At 42.7% G+C, this 15,195-nt stretch overlaps 1 protein-coding gene across 1 annotated transcript; it reads left to right on the forward strand.

The window, feature by feature from the left end:
- Positions 1-10,647: 10,647 nt before the first annotated feature.
- LOC310984702 (nuclear apoptosis-inducing factor 1-like) lies at positions 10,648-11,485 on the forward strand (the record flags this gene model as incomplete). Its single annotated transcript, XM_083970016.1, has 3 exons — positions 10,648-10,755; positions 10,978-11,055; positions 11,399-11,485. The coding sequence occupies 3 exons, from the start codon at positions 10,648-10,650 to the stop codon at positions 11,483-11,485; spliced, it is 273 nt and encodes a 90-aa protein (XP_083826142.1).
- Positions 11,486-15,195: the final 3,710 nt, after the last annotated feature.

The raw sequence follows: 15,195 nt of genomic DNA on the forward strand, positions 1-15,195 counted from the left end.
CACCATTTGATATAGGCCTCGGATATTTAGGCCTAATGATAATTTTCAAAAAGTTGCAGTCATTACAATGCTTTTTGATAGTTGATGTTGAAACAAATATAATCACTTATTATTTTGTAATTACAATACTAAAATGTTTTTTTTAATCATTCATGACCTATATTTTTTTGCCATAGGCTATTTGTGATTTGACTTTGACTCAAAATACACAAATCTCTCCACAAAAATCCATATAGTACCAGACCAACTAGGGTGTAGAAATTGCATTAGGCTATATTACTTCCCTAACGGAAAATGGGAGCTATGTATTTCTTTTAACACGAGAACCGCCAACTGCCGTTAATTTAATGACTTTGATTTTCATTTGTGCATAACTCTGTTTTTCTTTTTTTTTTTACTGTAATAAAAATATTGAAGACCACCAGTCTGTGGCATTTCCTAAAATGATATTGGGCAGCACCCCCTGTTATTCACACACAAAAATATCGTTCATGTTTTATAATTTTTTCCTATAACCCGCTGCAGCCCACAAATTGACGACCAGAGAATTTGCCGATTTGCACAGACATAATTGGGCTTGTGTGTGTGTGTGTGTGTGTGTGTGTGTGTGTGCAGTCTGGAAAATAATTTCTGCGCCGTGTATGTGTATGTGCGATGTAGGCTATTATGGACAATAATATTGAAGAGGTGTAGCACATGCAGGGAAAATATATCAACACTATATCATATCAAAAGTGTTTTATAAAGCCAGTACTATTTAGGAGCAAAATAGTGGACAAATATCAATCGTCAACTTGACGACTCATGGTGGTTATATAGCGCCTCCTGGCGGTGAAAGCGGGACACTTCAGCCTTTACATACTGTAGGCCAGGGGTGTCCAAACTTTTTGCAAAGAGGGCCAGATTTGGTGAGGTAAAAATGTGTGGGGGCTGAGTCGGCCGACCATTCAGCCTGACATCCTTTGAACCATTAACATTAAATGCAAATTAACTATTTAATACTTTTCTTTTCATTGCAAATAGCATTCTTTTCATTTCTTCACATAGACAAATAAATCTAAACAAGTTTTTACCAAAATCACCCTGCTTTTCGTATTTGAAGACCACATAAAATGACATAAATGTCTGGAAAAAACGGAAGCTTAAACATATCTAGGTTAATTTGAAACATTATTATATTTTATATTATATTATATTTTCAAAAATCAAAAATTGCACTTGAATAAATATCACAACCAAAAACAAGAATAGACCCTGTCTCTGTTAAGAAAAGATGCACTCAAATATAAAACCACACACAACCAAAACAATAAATAAAATGGCTTATCAAGTCTCAACAAAACTGCACTTGAATAGATATTGACCTTTTTTGAGTGGCACACAAGGTGGGTGCATGCCGCGGCGGTGCGCTGCGCCCGAATTAAAGGTACAATATGTAAGAATGTGGCCAAAAACGGTTTCTGCAGTCAAATTCAAAACACAGTGATCTGGTTTTATCTCCCAGTCGTAGCAGCCGCTCAGTGGAAGCAGACTGAGGCTGAAATGCCACTGACGCCGCCGTGACTGGGAGAGAGGGCTAGGTGGCGCAACATGTAAACACGTAAATTCAACACATAAACATGATTTGGAGTCTGCAAAAAAAGATTTTTAATGTGAATACTCTGGCTGTACTATTGTTGTTGGTGAGTTCATCATGTTATATGAACATTATTCCTGAGTCTCTGTGACGTACACTGTAAATTGTAATAAGTTCACTTTACTTAAAAAAAGTCAGGAAACCGATTGCCTCAAAATTCCCAAGTAAAGTAGCTAATTCATTTTAAGGCAATATAGCTGAAATTAACTGTGTTTACACAACTCAGATAATGGCAGTAAACTTGAGTGAAGTTAACTCAAAATCATTAGTTAGGTTGACTATAAAATGTAAATTATGACTACTTAAACTTGTGAGTTATGTTAATTAAGCAGTACTCGTAAAAATAAGTTATCCTTACACGTTTCACAAGTTCACATTACTAGCAAAATATCAGGAAACCGATTGCCTTGATATGTTCAAGTAAGCTGAACTAAAAGTGATAAGCTATTGAAACTAAGAGACAACAGACAACAGTTAGAATGGAAAACAACGTTTAATAATTAAACTTTTTTGTTCTGAACACAAATACATGTAAAAATAGGGTCCAGGCTCAAGTGTGGTTATAATGTCACGTCACATTCACATCGTGAGCACATTGCATCAGAAGATTTTTGAGTGATTGTATTTTTGGTTTTAGGGATTTATGTCCAAGTGAGAGAAGCACCTTTTGGATGAAGTCAAAGGTGTACTTCAGTTGTTGGCATGTGGAAGATTTCCAAGGCCATCCATGACAATTCTTCCTTCCAAAATGATTGCAGTATCTGAAGACTGAAGGTGCAGTGAGTCAGGGGAGGCCTGTGTGTCCTCAGGAACGATGGTCAGGATCCCAATGGGGGTGTGAGACATGTCTGGTTCTTCGCTGTCCTAACAACAATAGCAGCAATAACACCAAAATTACATATAAGATTGGAATTTCTATGGCAGAAAACACAAGACAGACACTAAAATTATAATGTAACACTTCTTCATCACTGCGGCTTCTGGGCAATGTACTCGCTACTACCACAGGAGGCTGATGAGTAAACTTCCAGTGTAGTACAGGAATGTGAAACTCCTACAGTTTGCAGCTGTCACACCTATGACAGTCCACAGCCTCTTGTGACAGTATAGCGAGCACATTTCCCAAGAGCATCAGCAATAAATAAGTGTTGATGTTGTTGCAAGGGAAAGTTCATAACATTTTTATGTTTAACTAACTACATGTTGCACTTCATACGGTGATAAGAGATATCAGTAGAACCCCCTACTTAAAAACAGCTAAGTGAAATTCATTGTACTTCTTTTGTTCTTGAAGACATTTTGGTTTCACTTGGGGTGACATTAGGGAACTACGACTGAATCCTTTTGAAAGTCAGCAGATACCACTACAAGTGTTCTGATTGGGGATAGGTCATCAGTGCATTACGTAAGAAATACTGATTCAGGCTGAGTGGAAGAAAAGTAACTAAAACTAAAGCTATCAAAGTAACATAAGAAGCAGAATTAAATAGAGTGGACATCATGTGGTGTGGAATTAGAAAAATAGTAATAAAGACGACTTACAGAGCATGTCTTGAAGAAGTCTGTGTTCTCCAAGGATCACAGGAAGGCCACGGAGGACTGCTGTTCACTTCGCAGTAATATCTGTACTCTGAAAAATCATGTCAAACACACATCACTCCTGTGTTCAAGGACAATCAATTAATAGCTCTGCAAATACGATAGAGAGCCTAAGCGGAAGCAGGAAGTAACGGTCGCCATGGGACCTCAACTCTGAAAAACTCGCCATTCAAATGAACGGGAGTGAAAATGTTATTTCGTGATCCGATTGAATTGTGCCATGAGGAAAAAATCTGTCCTCTACCTGTTTAAAACATCACGTTTCATCCCGAGAAATCAGCAGTTTGTTGTAAAACTATTGTAAAATAAAATTCAGAAGAATCTGTAAGCAGAAAGACTACAAGTCGCGTAGGTGACGTCACACACCAAATGCCACCCTTTCCCGTGTCAGTTGGTGACGTATTTTCTGTGGGACACAGATCTGTAGTCCGTAGAGCGTCTTCACACTAAATACATTCTTCTGTTGCCGTTTTATGATAAACTGCTGATTTCTCGGCATGAAACGTGATGTTTTAAACAGGTAGAGGACAGATTTTTTTCTCATGGCACAATTCAAACGGATCACGAAATAAAATTTTCAGTCTCATTCATTTGAATGGCGAGTTTTTCAGAGTTGAGGTCCCATGGCGCCGTTACTTCCTGCTTCCGCTTAGGCTCTCTATGGGGTTGTGTATTTTGTTCCCCACATAAAAAAAATGTTACTTTGTATCCGAGAAACTTACCTCTGGTAACTTGTTGCATACTTCTGAAGTTTCTGGCCAACACTCCCCCCCCTTGCTCTTGAAAAGGAAAAGTATGACAAATTAATATTTTATTTTTTTAATAATTAATATTAACCCTCTTTTCATAAGAAAACAAGCAGTAGGCTACTTACACTTCCAATGCGTAGCTGGTTTCTGTCTTCAGAAATCAAAACCTACAAAAGAAACGACAAAATCAGTCAGTTAAACTTTAATTAACTCACAGCACAAACATAGATTAGGGCTGTACAGGATATAAAAAACTAAACTTATCAACCAGAGCATCCAGAATTTACCAATAATAAACGAGTGGCTCTCTCTCTGGCTCTGGTGCGCACACACACACACACACACACACACACACACACACACACACACACACACACACACGTGGCGTTGTGACAGTAATAAACAACGCTAAATGTGCTAATGTGTTCAAATTGCTATCCCCCCCCCCCCCTCCCATCTCACCGTCCGACCGGGGGGGTGGGGGGTGGGGGGGTTGCTTTTTCAACCGTCAATAAGCACGCCGTGTTTGCTGAAACTCCAGTAAATCCCTAAATGTTAGGCTACACTATCCTTACAGTTTTACATTGAGTTAGCTTTAGCTTTAGCTTTAGGACCGACTTGCAGCAACAACAACAAAAAAACTCCAGACCTAACGGATAAAGTATATGGCAAAAATAACGACTTTGCAACATACAAAACCAGTGAAACTTACCGTGTCTCTAGCTGCAGCAGCCGCCTTGTTGTTGACGGTTTACCGGGCGCTTCATGTTCAAAGCACGTCGTCACTCGTCAGTGCGCAACTGCGCATGTGCGTTCGACGAGAGCTGCCGAATGCTGCCGAGTTGCTGCTGGTGATGCAGATGGGTCTTGCTCACTCAAACATCTAAGTACAGGTTACTTGCAGCTGATGAGTTTGATTACTTGCCTCAGTAGAAAGTTGTCTTTACTAAGCTTAGGTGAGGGTAGTCAACACAGTAAGCTGAAATAAGTTAAGGTCACTTTTCTTTTTTAGTAAGATATACAATTACATTTTACAGTGTATTAGGAGGATTTTACAGCCAGTTGCTTTAGATTTCTTACATACTGTACTGTACGGTACGTACTATACTGTGTGTTGTTTTGCCTTTGCCCGAATGGAATTGATGATCTTAATAACAGGCGCCATGACATGGTCAAATCCCATAACTTTTGCGCATATAGCCTGTTGATGTATGATGCAATGATAGTTCAGAAACTTTGGAAAGTCCGGATCCGCTTTGCAGTGCGCAATAAATCCCGAGTGACGACCTGTCATTGCAGGTGCAGGTTGTTACAGACACCAGCTTTTCAACGGGGATCTTTTTTTTTTCAAAGTAGTCCTTCACTGCGTTGTAAATATCCACTCCCCTGGTAGTAGTTTTCAGTGGAAGTAAGGTCAAGAACTCCTCTGTGGTGGAAAAGTCATCAAACACCATGCAAATGAAAACAGCTAGCTGGGCTGTATCACTGGAGTCGACAGACTCATCACACTGAATTGAAAACCATTTGCACCTGTTCGTGTCCGACTCCAGCTGTTTTGCCGCATCTGCAGACAGCGCAGACACCCTCCTTGCCACAGCATTAGCGCCAAGTTGTACATCGGCAATAGCAGACAGAATTTCAGTCTTACTTTTATGGTCCTTGAACAGCGTTTCAGCCACTGCAGTCATTGCCTCTTTCACGAGGCCGCCATCGGTGAACGGCTTTTTGTGCTTCGTTAAGATGTGCGCCACTTTAAACGAGGCCTCTGTTGCTGCATTGCCCTTCTTTGTCGGTTTGGTGAACAAATCCTGTTGTCTTTGAAGCGTTGTTTTCAGCTCTTTTATCTTTCCTTTTCAGCTCTTTTATCTTTCCTTTTCGCAGACTGCTACCTGCTGGAAAGTCCCTTGAAAAGTTGCTGTGGACTTTGGTGAAATGGCGTTCCACGTTACATTTTTTACCTACCGACACGCCAGCACCGCATATCAGACACACACTTATCATTAACGTTGGTAAAACAAAATTCATTTTCCCATTCTTTGTGGAAATTATATGTTGGCCTAGTTTTTTGCCTTTTACTTGGATGAGCTGCCTTGAGATTAACATCTAATACTCAGGCAGCATTCTCATGAATTGGAATTTAAGAGAGATCTTTACTTTTAACAATCCTTGGCCTTTGTTACTTTATTAATTATATTGTATGCATATGATTTTGCAGGACACCTCAGACATCAAAAACACAACTGGAAACGGTGATGACCGAGCCAACCCTTGGCTGAGTGAGGGGGACATTCAAAACAGCGACAGCAATTCTTCAATCATCTCTGACAAGGTACAATGGTCCTATATTAACTAATATGAAAGTACAGATATTGGGGGTCTGACTGTGTCATGGGGGGGGGGGGGGGTATACTCTTACTCTCAAATATACAAACATATAACTAAAAAAACCTTAAGAAAAAAAAAACAGTACATTAACTCCACTAACATCTTTTTGAAGCATCTCAAGCATGAATTTGAAGACAGATCCAGATCCAACACAGACACCTCCTCTCAAAACACTGACAAAGACATGTCATTTTTCAAAGCAAGTTTGCCACAGCAGCCTTGCTTTTTTTTAATAGAAAAAAATGAATGGCAAACTCTGAGGAATAGGCAGGTGGCACACAATTTCACCGGGTTGCAATGGACAAATCTAATCTCAAAAGGCGTGAGATCGGTCCATCCATACTGCAGTTTTGGCTTTAAAAGACACAAAGTTAAGGTCAAAGGGTCTTTAAGGAAAGGACCAATTTTCACATGCAATGGATACTGCAGGTTTAAAGATTGTCCAGTTCAGGTCAAAGTTGAGGTGACAGATGAGTCAAACTTGAAAGCCTGTGTTTTCTTCACCGGAGGAGAAGTTTGCCACCATCGCAAAGATCTAAAATCGAGACCTTTGCGTGCTGATGCACGCTCATCTTTGGGGGTCAAACTTGAAACTAAGCTTCCCAGGACTTTATACTTGGAGTGGGGTCATTCCTATGTTCCCACAGCCCTATGTTCCCTCAGCCCAGTTGGTTAAGTTTAGTAAAAAAGACCAGGTAGAGGCTAGACAGGCCAGATAGATAGAGTCCAGATAGGTAGAGAGAGTCCAGAGGGAACATAGGGCTGTGGGAACATAGGCACGCTCCCCTTGGAGTCACTTCAAAAACTCCCAGAGACAGTAATGGATTCTGGTTGTCGGGATGAAGCTCCAAGTCCAAAGGTTTTGAAGAACCTTTCATGCACTGAAAGGAAGCTAAAAAGATGTCAACCCAATGAACTTCTGAGCCTTCAGAAAATGTTGACCTTAAAAAAACAAGAACAAGACAATGATGTGCTGCAGAAGGTCCTTATGCATCCATAGGGTGTAATGCTGTGGTCAAAGAAGACACTGTCTATCTTTAACAAGCGTTGCAAGACAGACATTGTCTACCTGGATGCTACAGGAAGCATTGTCCAAAAGGACAGTGCAAGTTCTGCACCATATTATGTTTATGAGTTGGTTGTCAGGAGTCCGGTCAAGGGTGCTTCACCTCTCCCTGTCGCTACTTATGTGACATGTGACCATACCCGTCTCGTGGCTGGGGGGATATTGCGGACACGTCTGATTTCCCGCCGCTGCTCACCCAGCTCGACGAGGACATTATGATGGATGGCGTGGCCGACGAGGATGACGACGCCATCCTCCCGCGCCAGCCATCCAGATCCCCCAGCTCCCAGAATGGGACGGCCCTGACCCTCTCTCCCGACGTCAACCTCTACGACGTCTGCAGGCGCGCTGCGACCAGACTGGGCCTCGAGTGGCCAGCTACCCAGGCCGGCCAAATGGTAAATGGTAAATGGTCTTGTATTTATATAGCGCTTTACTATACCTGAACGATACCCAAAGCGCTTTACAGTACATCACATTCACCCATTCACACACACATTCACACACTGATGGCGGTAGCTGCCATGCAAGGCGCTGACCACGACCCATCAGGAGCAAGGTGGGTAAGGTGTCTTGCCCAAGGACACTACGGCAGCAACCGGGACAGAGCGGGATTCGAACCGCCAACCCTCTGATCATTGGACGACCCGCTCTACCACCTGAGCCACTGCCGCCAAGGCCCAGAGAGAGACCTGTACGACGGCAAAGTCCTCCCCACCTCGCTGACTGTTGCCAAACAGCTCATGCCCATGGTGTCAGCCTGTCTCAGAGAAGTTAAGCGCTACTGGGATAAACCCCTGAGACACAGGGTGCCCATCAAGGGTTTTTCAGGTCTGGATATCCAGGGCATGGGAGATGTGAATATCTGCTCACTATCTGATGCTGAGGCTGATTGTGGTTTGCTGTGAGAGATGATAGTTTATTTGTTTTCAGTTTTATTTGTTATGGTCGCGTGGCGATGCGACCTCGCCCGCTAATAAATCAATAAGTAAATAAATAAATATAGCGGATCATCGCAACGGCACAGTGTGTAGTGTCAACACAGCAGCGACACTCACAGTCCTGCTCTTGGGACATCCACGGCTGCTTTTTTGTCTCAGTCCCTCACTGGTTTCATCTGTGTTAATTCAGTCAGGCTGAGTTTCCATTACGCATGCCGACAGCCTTTGATCTGTCATCAGTGTGACGGGACAATCGATATAGATATACGTGTATGTGCCAATTCAGATAGTTACAATAAATAGGGGTTATTGTGATTATTAATTGCATTTAAATGTGCCTGGAACTGTGGAAACCTGCCTGTGAGGTCTTGGTGACGTGTGCGCACTGCGCGCTGGGCAGTCAAATTGCCACTGCGCTGGCTGCGCTTCGCCTTGCGCTTCGCCTTGTGCTGAGAGTAGACCAGGTTGGAGCTGGCGAGCTTTCGGCGCGGTCTATTGGCATCAAATTGTCACTGCGCCAAGGTGAATCTGTCGACACCTCCCCGTGCTGCGCGACCACTCCCATCTTGGCGCACAGCAGTCTGCCAATTTATCAAATCCGCTGCGCACGTTGTTGCACTGGAGGAAAATACCACTGCGCCAGCTGCGCCAGGGTTCGCCTCGCTGCGCCCCCCTGAGTTGCGCCAGGAAAATAGAGCCCAAAGAATCAATTTTTTCATGTGAGCTTAGCTTTACTCCCTCTCACTTAAAATTAAAGTCAGATGCAGAACAAATAACTTGTTTTAAATTTTATTTCATAAAATGTATTAAACTGGTGTCATGTTAATCAACATGAATTTCTGATTAGAGAGTCACATTCGTGATTATAATCTCAGAAAATGGTTTCTGCAAGGTAACTCTTCCCTCAAATTAAGTTCAATTTAATCTACATGTAAAAAAACAGTCAAAACTAATGCTGTAAATTCAGGAAGACAATGACTGCTGTTAATGTCTTTATAGTACATTTAGAATTTAACAAATGATTCTCAAACAGTGACTGCTTGAAAATGAGAAGAACTTGCCACAGCAAGACGGACTGGGTCGATATAAAGTTCCAAGGATCCACACTCCAACACCCCGTGCAGAAGGATGGAAGTAGCTGTGGAGTGTACAGTAATTGTTATCATGGTACGATGTTAATCTATTGAAATCCATGTTTTCTGAAATACGTTTAAGTCTCTTTTTTGGCAATCTCTTGTCCCCATAGCCGGAGTAAACAGATTTGCAGTCATCCAATTAAAATGTGACTTACATAAACTGTCATATTTTTTAGATGGCAAAGGCATTCATGGAGGCATTCCCTTTGATGCCAACCTTGGATTTCGGGACAACCAAAAAAGAAATGGCCCAGGCACGCCAGAGCTTCGCAGAACTAATTTTAGAAGCATCAGGTGCATGTCTGCTTTTCCATATCCAATCATTTCCAAATCATAATCAGATACTGTTTTATACAACATTCACAATTTTTTTATTTCTATTTCAGTGTTTGACATAGAGGAACATTGTGCCTTGTGTGCAACCACAAAACCACACAGCCCAGGCCCTCCCATCACTGACTGGGTAAGTCATAATATTTAAATTGTGTGTTCAGGGATGTTGAGAATATTATTTAAATATATTATGATTTTTTGATTGCCTTTTTCTTTCTTTCTTTTCTTTCTTTTTAGATTTGAGAAATTATTACATTTTTGTGTGCCAAATTGTTAAAATACTAGAAATATTCCTTCACTATTCATCACAGACTCTTGGGATGCCATTGCAACATTTTTTATTGGAATAGTTATTAAAGGAGACCTTTCCTACTGATGTTAGGCAAACACTGGCAACAAAAATAAGAGGTGGTGAAATAAGGTTAAACTAATTTAAAAGAAGCAGTTGCACATGAAGTTGTTCCAAAACCTACATATACAGTAGGTAGATAATAACTTTAATGCTCAGGGGTCTCATTTATAAAACTGTACATAGGATCGTTACTAAAAGTGTACGTACGCCCAAAAGCAAGTTTTGCGTGCGCCAGTAAATATTCAGACTTATAAAACCCTGCGTACGCACACACCTGTAAGCAATCTCTGCTTTATAAATCACAGACTGCCTACAAGTGTGCGCAGCTGAATCCGCTTCACGTTCCGCCCTGTACACGCCCCCTTTTAACCATAAATGGTCAATGCAAACGACCTCATGAATGCGATCTGCATATAAAACAGACTTAGTAATTATGTCTTGTTGGAAACAATGGCAGCAGGACAGAGAAAAGCGAAAAAGCGAAATTTTACGGAGGTTGAGGTGGAGACGCTTGTGGGAGAAGTGGAGGCCCGAAAAATCATTTTGTTCGGCGGTCACGCGAGTGGGATCACAAACAAAAAAAAACTAAGTGAATTGGGGGAGCATACATCAGTCCGACTGCCCAAAAGTCCGACAGCTCATTTCTCCGACTACCCATTCTACAGTGTTAAGGTTAGGAGAATAAGGTTAAGGGTTAGGGCTACTTAAGTCGGTGAAGAAATGTATGGTCGGAGAAATGGGTAGTCAGACAGACGTCATGCGCCCAGTGAGTTGCAACAGGTTGCTGCAGCAGTGAACTCGGTTAGTGCCACGGAGCGCACAGTCCCAGAATTAAAAAAGAAGTGGTCTGACCTAAAGGTACATATTTTTTATTTCCTCACGCACAGCATGTTTATAATTAATAGCTCAAATGTTACTGATTGTATAATGAAGATCGTTAATTACAGGTGGATGCAAAGCGGAGGCTGTGCTCAATCCGCCAGAGCGTGACAACTGGGGGTGGGGGCAGTACTCCTGATTTAACACCACTCGACACAAAAGTAGCATCTATAATAGGCACGGCAAGCGCGAGTGGCATCGTCTCAGAGAGGGAAGGAGACACTGAACACAGAAGAACAAGGTAAAGCTGATTTCTGTTTATTGTAGATTTGTTTTATTATTATTGATCATGTATAGTGAATGCTATTTGTGCGTCTTCCAGCGTCAGCGGTCGGTGGGGAGGAGGACGATGATCCCGGCTCCCCACCCCCAGCACCACGCATCAGCCCACCGGGAGGGTGCTCACTGACATGGTTCTGCAGCTGCAGAGGGAAACAATAGATGCCATCAACAACTTGGCTGAGGAGATGAGGCAGATTAGACGTGTAATCACCGAAATTGCAACAATATTAAAAGATACAGTGAAAAAATTAACCTTGGGTTGTCTTACTTTCATAAACGCCGCATGACAACTGCGCGTACTCTTGCACCCTGTTGAAATCCCACATGCCTTGGAGGGGGCTCGGCCTCCGGGTCAAGCTCGGGGGGAGGGAGGTCGGGGGGGAGAGGGATGCCGTTCCTCTGAGCCAAATTGTGCAGCACGCCGCAGGCTCTTGCGGCACACTTTGGCAGGCTGGTATAGAAGCCTCCCCCCCGACGCATCCAGAGTGCTCCACCACTGACCGAGCACGGGCATTAGTGTTGCACCGATACCGATACTAGTATCGGTAGGGGGCCTGATACGGCACTAAAATGCTGGCATCGGTATCGACGAGTACAAACAAATGACGCACCGATGCCATTTACTGATAACTAATATGAACGCAGCGCCTTGTGTCTTCTCTCGCCCGACACTCACTGCTGTGTGATCACACGTGTTCAGTGCATGCCAAGCCAAGTAAGGATGTAAACAATTAAATTAATTGCAGTTAATCAATCCTTTTCAAGGAGTTTTTTGTTAAATGTGTCACGACCCGGCTCTAGGCCGGACAAATACCACGAAACGTAAAGGTGAAACAATAAACTGACAATTTATTAATGTAACAGAATGTATCAACTAAACATAACCACAACAAAAGAACAAAGGAACACGAGGGGCTGTGGCGGAGCTGCACTCCGCTCTCCCTCTGGAGCCAGGTGAAGCAAGGGCCGAGGAGGGGGAAACGAGCCACTTAACACCTGGGGACTGGCCAGGCCCACCAGCGTCGGAGCCACACCCACTGCCAACCTGCACAGACAGAAGCAAAGACACACAACACACAACCACACACACAGGACAGGCCCTAGTGGCAATAGGCCGTCACACCCCCCTTCCAGAAGAACGGGTCCCGACTCCGAACTCAGAATACTTCAACATAACTACTTTTTTTTCTTCTTTCAAATATACAATTTAACAATCAAAATAATTTAACAATTTTACCTTTTTAAATTTGATTTTCTATTTGAATTTTTTTTTTCCTTTTTTAAATACTTTTCAACATGTTTTTTTTTTTTTTTTTTTTACTATTATTATTTCTTTACCTGCATAGAATTTACCACCTTTTACGCAAGGCACACCTACAAAAAGGGCACGCATACACGAGGGCAACAGGAACACCCCCAGCTGATGGTGGACATCCACACACTCCCACCTCAGCAACCTGGTACCAAAGGAAGCAAATTAAGAGGAGAAGCGGAGTGAAGACAAAAAGGAGAGAGCAAAAAAACCAACATACAGCAATAAAGTTATAGCTCACAACTTAAAGGGGACCTATTATGCTTTTCCAGCTTTTCAGACTTTTATATATGTTTAAAATGTTGGATAATGGTTCTAGAGGCCGTGGAAGTGTCATATCCTGAGGTTAATGCATTTGGAGGTAAACCCTGCTAGATAATTGGGATTTCTCTGCACACCTGTTACACTCAGTTGCGCTGAGTTTTTTTTTACATGAGCTCGCGTCTACGTCGATGCGTGCCGGACTCCCCTACATGGTCATGCCGAGGTCTCTGCTCCAGCCCATAGACCGGCCCCGCCTCCTCCCATGCTGCTCTGTTGTGCCTGGTGTCACAGTTCATGTAAGTGAAGCTGTACCTGTGTGAGAAGCGACGTACCGCCGGGGCGACGTTGTTCGCCGGACCGACGTAACGCTGGACCACCGGAGCACCGGAGCTCCGCAGCTGCAGCGGCTCCTCACACAGGCAGAGCCCGTCTGCAGGCCTCCTTGGCCGGGCGGGCGTCCGTGCTCATCGCGGTAGAGAAAACCATCGCTAATAAACATACCCGCAGGTTTTTTAGACGTTTACCGCTGTGTGGTTAGTCTATTTAGCAGAATGTTGGTCTCATTGATGAAATCTTGTGGCAGTTGAATTAGTTTGAATGAAAAGTGAAGCTGTGAGAAGGAGGAGGAGAGGAGGAGCAGTGCTGCGGAGCTCTGTAGTCTATGTGCACAAATCACCACATTTACATTAATAAATAACTGTTTTATAATGAACTGACCAGTCTGCATATATTTTTAATTTATTTTATATATTTATTTTTGCATTTTTATATTACATGTTACATGGTTACAGTAGCCTACATGGCAAAGACTACTCTATACCATCTTTGGTTAGGGTGAGACTAGGTCATGGGCACATTTCATTACACAATGTAGACTGGTCAGATACTGGAGATCTGGCAATTTGCCTACTGCAGATTTAGCTTTTGTTTGCATACTACATTTTGGCCAAATCAGTATAGGTACTAGTAGTAGACATCGTCATGGTAACGCAATGCTGAGGGAGTGGTTCATTTGCATTTAAAGGGAGGGGCCACTGAAACAGACCGTTTTGCACAGCCCTGTTTTTGAGAATGCTGTGATGTTTGATCTTTGGGGTATTTTGACCGAAGCACGTCACAGACATGTCTTTAAGACACCCAGGAACTATTTTAGTTTGTGCAAAAAGGAGCATAATAGGTCCCCTTTAAGAGAGCCCTTAATATGTGTAATCGTAAAATAGGTCTAAGTAAGACAAAGCTTAATTAAACACTAGAAATGTAATGGCCAACAAGGTGCTCTGGACAAGGCTCTGAACTCTTCAGAGGAACCTGGGAACTCATCCTCCACCTCAGTTGCCACAATCTGAGCTGGACAGACCATGGACACCCTACCAACAAAACCAACTGGTCGCACGCCCCCCAACGAGACTGGAGCCCCGGCAGTACGAGGGACATAGGGAACACGGTCATAATAAGGTTTCAATAGACTTACAGGACACACTTGAGTCTTTTCTCTGCGTTCAGGGGTGGAAATGAGGTAACCCAACTCAGACACCCGTCTCACTACCTCATAGGGACCCGAGAATTTAGCTTGCCAAGGAGAAGTGACAATCGGCAACAAAGCTAACACACGGTCACCCACACGGAACACTGGACATCCAACACGCTTGAATGAATGAATGAATGAATGAAAATGTGTTTATTTCGGTCAGGTCATTCAAAGTTAAAAGTCCAACAAAACAAAAAATCAGTTCAACTAGAAAAGAGCCGACCGAAAAGGAATAGGCTGAAGCTATCACTTATTCTCGCCTACCCTTCCTTGACCCTTACATGATCAACTTCATCAGATCACATCATTCAAAACATCAAACAGAAATAATATTGTTTTGCACAATATCCCAAAACATAATTCCATAAAAGTGTCAGTTACGTCAACCACATCTCTCATATTTATCAAATACCTTTTTCTTGAACAAACGTTTGAATTCATACATTGACCGGCACATTTTCAAATCATCGTCTAGTGCATTCCATATATTTACACCCCTTACAGAAATACACTGGTCTTTTATTTTAGTCCTGGACTTTGTTTTTTCCATCATACGTTTCCCTCTGAGCTCATATTTACATTCCCTTTTTTTAAACATGATTAAAATGATTACAATTTTACAAGGGGAGACAGCTTCATTTTACACTGGGGAGACGACAACTTCTGACGGGGCAGCGGCCCACGCATCAGGGACCTCACAGCTGGAGAACACAAGAGCGCGGGTGCCACTACC

Source organism: Trachurus trachurus, assembly GCF_905171665.1.
Source record: "Trachurus trachurus genome assembly, chromosome: 4".
Lineage (NCBI taxonomy): Eukaryota > Metazoa > Chordata > Actinopteri > Carangiformes > Carangidae > Trachurus > Trachurus trachurus.